Genomic DNA, 8,792 nt, shown 5'->3' with positions numbered 1-8,792 from the left:
CTTAGCTGTATTTGGCAAAACTTTTAGGAATTTTGGTCCTCAATGCTCTTCAACCTCGTACTTTATTTGATCTTTTTAACTTTTTTGGATTTGAGCGTCACTGATGAGTCTTTTGTAGACGAAACGCGCGTCTGGCGTATATACTAAATTTAGTCCTGCTATCTATGATGAATTTATTTATTTTCATAACAAAATAAGAGTCTATCTTTCAATACAAATACATGTATCGTCTTAGTTTTTAAAAGTTATATAAAAACGTTATATAATGAAAATCGGTTGATTTCATTATTTTCTGTGTCAATTGATGCAGAAAAAAACCAAAAAAATCAAAACAATTCCTAATGTTCATACCAGGTACTCCCAATATGTTCTGCATCAATACAATAACGCCTAATATAAAAGTGTTTTCTTCAGCAGTTTCAATAGAAGCCAAATGTCCACCATCGGCATTGCAGTTAGCCAACAACAAGTGATATCAGTTTAAAATTCATCGACCATACCATGTTTATCATTGTGTACACAAGACGAGCATCCGTTCAAAACAAGGCTCGTTAATGAATCAAATTGTTAAACAAAAATAATATACGAAGCTATAGTGAATTTCGATAACAACTTTCAGATAAGTTTTGTCAATTATTCCTCGGATAAATAATCCTTTTTTTTTCGATTTTGTCAGCTTGAACAACTTCTACATTACATCCGGATTCATCGGATGACGTCTGTCAGCATACTTGATACCAAGCCAGGTAAATATGTGTCATCCTCACGTAATAATATAAACACGAGGTAATATAAGATGTTTACCGTTTATATTTGTTACTTTAATTTGTCGCGTCTATAAACCGCAATAATATAAAAAGCCCACACTAATATTGGTGATGGAAGGGGTGTATTTCAATTCTGCTACTGATTTATGTCCAAAAAGCTTTAATGTCCTGTGTAGTATCACGAGACCTTTCCAAATACTAAAGGTGATTTTCGGTGATATGGAAAGGTAAGTGGTTCCTCCCTTTCATGTCTATTTTGTAGAATCACGAGACCTTTCAAATACCGAAGGTGATTTTCGGTGATCTGGAAAGGTAATTTGTTCCTCCTTTCATGTGTTTTGTAGAATCACGAGACCTTTCAAATACCGAAGGTGATTTTCGATGATTTGGAAAGGTAAGTGGTTCCTCCTTTTCATGTTTATTTTTTAGAATCACCAGACCTTTCAAATACCGATGATGATTTCCGCTAATCTGGAAAGGTAAGTGGTTCATCCCTTTCATGTTTATTTTGTAGAATCACGAGACCTTTCAAATACCGAATGTGATTTTCGGTGATCTGGAAAGGTAATGTGTTCCTCCTTTCATGTGTTTTGTAGAATCACGACACCTTTCAAATACCGAAGGTGATTTTTGATGATTTTGAAAGGTAAGTGGTTCCTCCCTTTCATGTTTATTTTGTAGAATCACGAGACCTTTCAAAAACCGTCGGTTATTTCCGGTGATCTGGAAAGGTAAGTGGTTCCTCCTTTTCATATGTTTATTTTGTAGAATCACGAGACCTTTCAAATACCGAAGGTGATATCTGGTGATCTGGAAAGGTAAGTGGTTCCGCCCTTTCATATGTTTATTTGGTAGCATCACGAGACCTTTCCATATACCGAAGGTGATTTCCAGTGATCTTGAACTTTTGTTCCAAGTTGCCAAGCCACATTTGAATATGTACTTTGACCCACCAAAGTAAGCCACTGTCTCAGGACACAACATTTTTACTAAAAATATCAAAACAACATTAAATGTTTTAATGACCTTTCCTAACTATCTTACAATACAGCTTGCTAAAGGTTGTTCGATTTTAAAGCTTATGTTTTCCTGTCATATTTCTATTTTTCGAAGATAACAAACATAAAGATTTATTTTTGGGATAAGTACGATCTGACATGTACAACCACATTTTGCGGTTCTTACAGTTTTTATGATTCGTATCATACACCCAACCCAAGAAACAAGTATCAACATGAACACAAGCCATAAACCAATTTAAAATTACCAATGGTTTCACTTATCACATGTTCTCTGGTGCAACTCGATAGCTGTATAGCTGATAGTGTCCAGGAGCTAATATTATGTATGTTTCAAGGCAACTCGATACTTTTCAGTCTGTTGATCAAAGCTTATTAGTAAACAATGTTATTATGCATTGCTATGTGACTTTTTATCGTTGAAAAAATTCCTTACTGTGTTTGGCGTTTTATTGGATTTTTGTACCTAAATCTACCATTTTCGAAATACTAGAATACAAGTTTTATTTGATAATTTTCCGAAAGAACCTCACTCCCAAAACGTAACATTAAGTTTCATATAGCAAAACATGTATAATGCATAACAGAATAATCTTTCGTTCAGCGTTTTGTGGGGTTCGTGTTAGCGTTATCTTGTATTTTGACAGTGATGCCATAGTTCATAAAACGTTGGATATTATTTACTTCTCTTGATATAACTTCCACTGTTCTGGATACGATGCCAACATTTAGTGTTTTGGGAATACGACAGTTGTTATCTTACAGCTCGATTCGATGTATGTTACATTGTGTTTGCATTTGTTACATTTCCGTATTCCGTTAGTTGTTTTCTTCTCATAGTTGATGTATTCCCTCGGTTTTAGTTTGAAACCAAGATTTTGTTTTTTTTTTCTGAATCAATTTATCGACTTTTGAACAAGAGTATACTACTGTTGCCTGTATTTGTTTCAATCATTGCCAATGTGGAATGATACCACATGCTTTTTGCAAACAGTAGCGACTGTTTATTTTGCCTTTATGAGATTACGTCAACGTGTGTCTCTTTCAGTGATCATCCTATTCTGCTCGAGAAGAGTATCCCTCCCTCCTTTTTTAACTTTTTTGGATTTGAGCGTCACTGATGTGTCTTATTTAGACGAAACGCGCGTCTGGCGTGTTTACAAAATTTAGTCCTGGTATCTATGATGAGTGTATTTACGTCAAAATAAAATATAATAGTATGATTATAACTATTAAATTAAAATTACATTTACTTATTTTGTGTAGTTAAGATAGTTAAGAATTGTGATATTATTGTTACATATATAACAACCAATCAAAGGATAAAGTTAGCAGTCATACTACATTGTGGTTTTCCCTTTCCAGCCTGATGATGTGCATATATTAGATTTTCTGCCAACCAGTGAAAGTCCTGCGTCACAGGAAAAAGTTGCCGTGGAGCCAATATTTCTTTCCGTTACAGTGACAGTACCATTTGTTAGACTGTCGGTTGGAATATCTTCACACTGAACTACAAGAATATCTGCAGTTTACAAGTTATTACCAAGAAACAAAAGAACAAACAATACAACTAAATGGATGAGTTCCTTTTTCATCAAATGTTAAAGAAAAATTTACAGGAGACATATATGCGTTACGTCTATGGATTGAAGACTATTGTTGTAAGATTTTAACATATAAATTGCTCTATGATCTGTTATAGTAAAAAGGAAAACTATTACTTTCCTGGAACACTAAAATATTTATTTGTTAGTATCCTGACAGTTTTTTATCGTTACATTTTTTTAAATCAATTAGCTAAAAGATGTGTCAAGCATAAACGAAAACTCTTACAGAGTTTTGAAGGGTTCTTGTTAGCAATTATTTTCATTTGACAGGATTCATTTAACTTAAAGATTATGAAAAGAAAATGAGAATTGAACTGGGGAATGTGTCATAGGGATAACAACCCGACCAAAGAGCAGAAAACAGCCGGATACTACCAATTTGTCTTCAATACAGCCAGAAAATCAATTCCGCAGCCGGAGGAGTGCTTCAGCGGGACCCTAAACAAAATTGTTTTCTAGTTCAGTGATAAATAACGTCATACTTAACTCCGTACGATATTAATAGCTTAAGTTAAATACATACGAGACTAACAAAGGCCAGAATCTCCAGACTTCAAACATGCAGCGGTGTTTAACATGATTTGTGAAATCCCAACAGTATACTCATTTATTCCTCTAGCCAATGTAGAACAACAAACACACAGCAATACGCACATTATAAAAATTCAGTTAAAAAGAAATTCGAGTACGAAAGTCCAGAAAAAATGAACATTATAGAAACTAAGCAAATTGACAGATACATAGATTAACAAAGTGTTACGCTCTGGCCCTTGGCCTTATTTCATAAACTTAAACGTGTATTTTCATCGTGTGTAATTTGTGGCCCCCGTTCAACACTTCTCCATGCAGATGTCCCCGAGTACGCCTCGTATGGTATTTTTCTGAGAGGAGTGGTTTACCTGTACTTAAACCTATCTAATGATTCTATTTAATCGATGTGTCATCTTCATTTGATGGTGCATTTGCACACTTTGTCTCAGTTTATGGTTACTTTCACTTATCAATGCCATTCCTCATGTTTTGTTTTTCTTGTGTACTACGTCATATTTGTGGGCGGGGCCAAAGTATGAATAGCAAGGTTTGCGTGCACCGAGTAGGATTTTTACCTCAATGCAGAACGTTCGCAGAACTCAACTTGCAATCGAAATTATATTGCATCAAGCAAATTATATTTAAACGTATGCAGTAACATGACGCAAAATCATTTAAGATTTAACCAGAGATTGATAATTGTTTATTCTAAAACTTTGTAAAGAGAATTTAATTCATTGTTCGGAGAATATCATAAAACCTGCGTCTGCCGTATTGCACCAAGTAGCGTACTCTGTGTTTACATTTTGGCTAGCACCAAGCAGATTTGCTCGGTGCTGCACCAAGTGGAATTACTTGGTGAAAAGTATTTTTCTTTAATAGAAAGCTTTTAGATATTTTAATATTAGTCTTTTATGATCCTTATAGAATTATGAGGTTAAAAATATATAACCTGCACCAAGCAGTATCTGAAATTATTTGCTCGGTGTGCACCAAGTAAATTTCTAGCACAGACTAGATTCTTGCACCGACTAAGTTTCTTGCACCGACTAGATTTCTTTGCACCAAGTGCAATAGGAATTATAATATGGCAGTTAGGAATAAAATGTATCTTTGTTTATATTAACTCTATTCATGTGTTTTATGAACTACTGTATCTGTTGTGAATTACTTATGCTGAATTGATAATAATATTTAATACAACTTATGAACTCCATTGTGGTTTTTATTATTACTTCCTTCACCAGAGGCCTGCAAAAGTAACTACGGGTGTATAACCTGACAAGAAAACCCCGGAACGTTACACTGGTGTCAGAAGTGGGATCAAAAAATTTTAAATTATTAAAAAAAAAAAAGTATCTGGTGAAGTTTGAAAAAATAAAATCATTTTAAAATGGATGATTCTTTGCAGTCAGATTTAATTCAATGTTATCCAACAGATAGATTATCAATTGCTAGTGATGATACAGTGGTGAATAATACACATGAAATGAGAACAAGTTCGCAGAGTTCTTATGCATCTACCCAAACAGACAATCAATCTAATAGTTTACCAGCTATTTCACCTGCAGTAGGAGACATATTTGAATCACTCACAAATCAAATAAGAGATACATTTCATATGGTGACACAACAAAATGCAGCAAATCTTTCTATGATGGAAGACAAATTTCAAAATCAAAGTTGAAAAACCATTTGGAAGAACACATATTTAATTTAAGAGAAGAGTTTAATAAACAAAAGTATAAATCTGATCAAATTCAATCTAAAAGGTCAGAAATTATTGCTCCAGAAGCTAAAATTATAAAAACACATGCAGTACAAAAACAACAACCGCCACAGAATACAACATGTATACCTTCAATTTCTGAAACATGCAGTTATCAAAATTAAAATACTAGTAATAGTCAAAATACAAGGGGTATGCAATCTCATCCAAGTTATTATGCTGGTGTTACACAAAAACACAAAGTAAATATGAAACCACAACCTTATGATGGTACTGATGATATAGAAGAATATCTCAGTCAATTTCAAATTTTAGCTGAAGTTAATGGTTGGGATTATAATACAATGTCACTCTGTCTGGCTAGCAGTTTGAAAGGGGGTGCTAGAGCCATTTTAAATGAATTAAACGAGTTTAAAAGGCGTGATTTTGATAGCCTAGTTGATGCCCTTCATAATAGATTTGGTTCAGTTCATAGGTCTGAGATATTCAGAGCTCAGTTACAGACCAGAGTAAGAAAAGATAATGAATCTCTATCTGTCCTCAGTCAAGATATTAAAAAATGACTCGCTGTGCTTATCCTGGTGCCCCTTCCTCTGTAACAGATATATTGGCTTTGGACCAATTTATAGATGCATAACATGACCTTGAAATGCGTCTCAGAATAAGAGAAGCAAGGCCCATAAACATAAATGAGGCTGACGTTTTAGCTGTTAGGTTTGAAACCTTTAAACAAGCTGATAACCATAGGTGTAAAAATTTGATTGGCTCAAATGAAACAAAAGCAGTGTTCCCAGTTGGTGCAGATACTCCAAACCAAGCTGATGAATTACCTCAATTAGAAAATACAGCAGCAAAAACAAAATTCTTATAACAACAACCAAAATAGGGGGAATAATTAGTACAACAACAGAAATAATTAAAATTTCAATAGAAATAATTCGCAGAGGGACAATAATTACCAAAATTCCAATCAGGGTCAGGGAAACTACCAGCAGTCGAACTCATGGGGCAGAGGTCGACAACAGACGAATGACCCTCCACAGTCAGGATAAATAATTCAAAGACATCTGAGGAAGGATTTTATTTAGATATGACTATATGTTGTAAACATATTTCTATGTTGGTTGACACGGGAGCCAGTCTTACCATTTTAATTCAAAAATTTCTAAAAACTATAAATCCATCCTCAATGCCAGAAATTACGCCGGTAAAAATGAATATGATGACTGCAACTGGTGAAATTTCACCATTCATTGGTGAATTTGAAGCATATCTTAGATTGGGGAAAAATTTAATTAAACATACAGTTTTGGTTGCAGATATGCCAACCGAGGGTATACTCGGTATGGATTTTCTTACAAATAATGAATGTGATGTTCTATTAAGTAAAAGCTGTATAATATACAGAGGTCAGGAATGGCCATGTTTTAAATATAAAAATGCTGGGCAAGTTTCCTGTTGCAGAATTTCAATATATGAAAAAGTTGTCTTACCCCCTTCCAGTGAAACTATTATTTCTGGTATAGCTGTAGACCCAATAGTAAGGGGAAAAACAGGGTTAGTGGAACCTGTTAAAAATTTTGTAGAAAAACATGGACTATTAATAGCAAAAGCTGTGGTGCAACCAAATAGTGGTTTCATTCCCATTAAAATTTTAAATCTGTCTAATGTAGAACATGTTAAAAAAATACTGTAGCTGCTATGTTAGAACCAGTTGAAGCTGACATGATTGAGCCATGTCAGAATATAAATGCAGTTGGTAGTACTGAAACAAATGCTGAAAATATCCCTATGCCTGATCATATCCAAACTGTATATGATAGTAATATAAATGAATTATTAGAAAATCAAAAAGTTCAATTTAAAGAACTTTCATTAAAATTTCAAAATTCTTTCTCCAAGTCTGAGACAGACATCGATAGAACTGAGCTGATAGAGCATTCTATTGACACAGGTCAAGCTCATCCAATTAAACAACGTCCTAGACGTGTTCCTCTTGCTTAAATTCTAGAAGCTGAGGCTGAAATAGCTTAATTGGCTGAACAAGGTATAATTGAGCCTAGCACAAGCCCCTGGTGTTCCCCAGTAGTAATTTTGCGCAAGAAAGATGACTCTATTCGGTTTAGTATTAATTATCGCCTTTTAAATCATCATACAATTTTGGATAGCCATTTACTCCCACGCATAGACGATACTTTGGATGCTCTAGCAGGGTCTAAATGGTATTCCACGCTCGATTTAAAAAGTGGATATCATAAGGTATCCATTACTCTAGAAGAACGCCCCAAAACAGCCTTTTCATTTCCTGGTAGTGGGCTGTGGCAGTTTACCGTGTTAGCTTTTGGACTTTGTAACGCCCCTGCTGTCTTTGAAAGACTTATGCTGAAAATGTTATCAGGTTTAACCTGGGAAACATGTCTTGTCTATTTAGATGACATAATAGTGTTTTCCAAGACTTTTGAGGAACAGATTGAAAATTTTGCTGAAGTCCTTAATCGACTTGAACAAGCTAATTTAAAATTAAACCCAAAGAAATGCAGATTTTTCCAGAAACGTGTCAAATTTTTGGGACACGTAGTCAGTGAGGATGGTGTTGCCACTGACCCAGGAAAAACGAAAGCAGTCGCTGAATGGCCAGTTCCTAAAAATGTAAAGGAAGTTAGGTCCTATCTGGGCTTGTGTTCATATTATCGCAAGTTCATCTCTCATTTTGCAGATATTGCCCGTCCACTCCATAAATTAACTGAAAAAAAAAATCAGTCTTTTATATGGACAAATGAATGTCAAGAAGCTTTCAGTATTTTAAAGAAAGATCTGACAAATACCCCAATTTTAGATTGGGACTTTCGATTGTGTAAACTGCATCTTCCTTCTCAACGTTGGAATGGCATGGTGCTGCATGGTGTTCTATTACTGGGTCTGATACTTTCTTGATTGTCTTTCCTTGATGCACCGTTTTCTCTGTTCCTTGTCCTATCATAACGGGACTGTGGACTTCCGTCTTTTCTATCAAATTGGTATCAGCTCCTTTCTTTTTCATTGCTCCATTACATTCCACTTTACTCCAATGTTAAGTTAGGTTTAACATTCTGGTTCATTGTTGTTAATTGTTCTACTTATTTCTTTGGAATCAACACTT

At 34.6% G+C, this 8,792-nt stretch overlaps 1 protein-coding gene across 1 annotated transcript in view; it reads right to left on the bottom strand.

Moving 5' to 3' along the window:
* Window positions 1-211: 211 nt before the first annotated feature.
* Window positions 212-8,792, bottom strand: part of LOC139504116 (transient receptor potential cation channel subfamily M member-like 2) — a 100,718-nt gene continuing 92,137 nt past the window's right edge. Inside the window, exon 16 of the mRNA XM_071294177.1 lies at window positions 212-3,296. Within this exon, the coding sequence (XP_071150278.1) occupies window positions 3,264-3,296 (33 nt within the window). The 3' untranslated portion in view covers window positions 212-3,263. The remainder of the gene's footprint in view (window positions 3,297-8,792) is intronic.

Source organism: Mytilus edulis, chromosome 14 (genome assembly GCF_963676685.1).
Source record: "Mytilus edulis chromosome 14, xbMytEdul2.2, whole genome shotgun sequence".
Taxonomy (NCBI): domain Eukaryota; kingdom Metazoa; phylum Mollusca; class Bivalvia; order Mytilida; family Mytilidae; genus Mytilus; species Mytilus edulis.
Note: the sequence above shows the minus strand (reverse complement) of the source record. Positions and strands in the feature narration are given on the sequence as shown.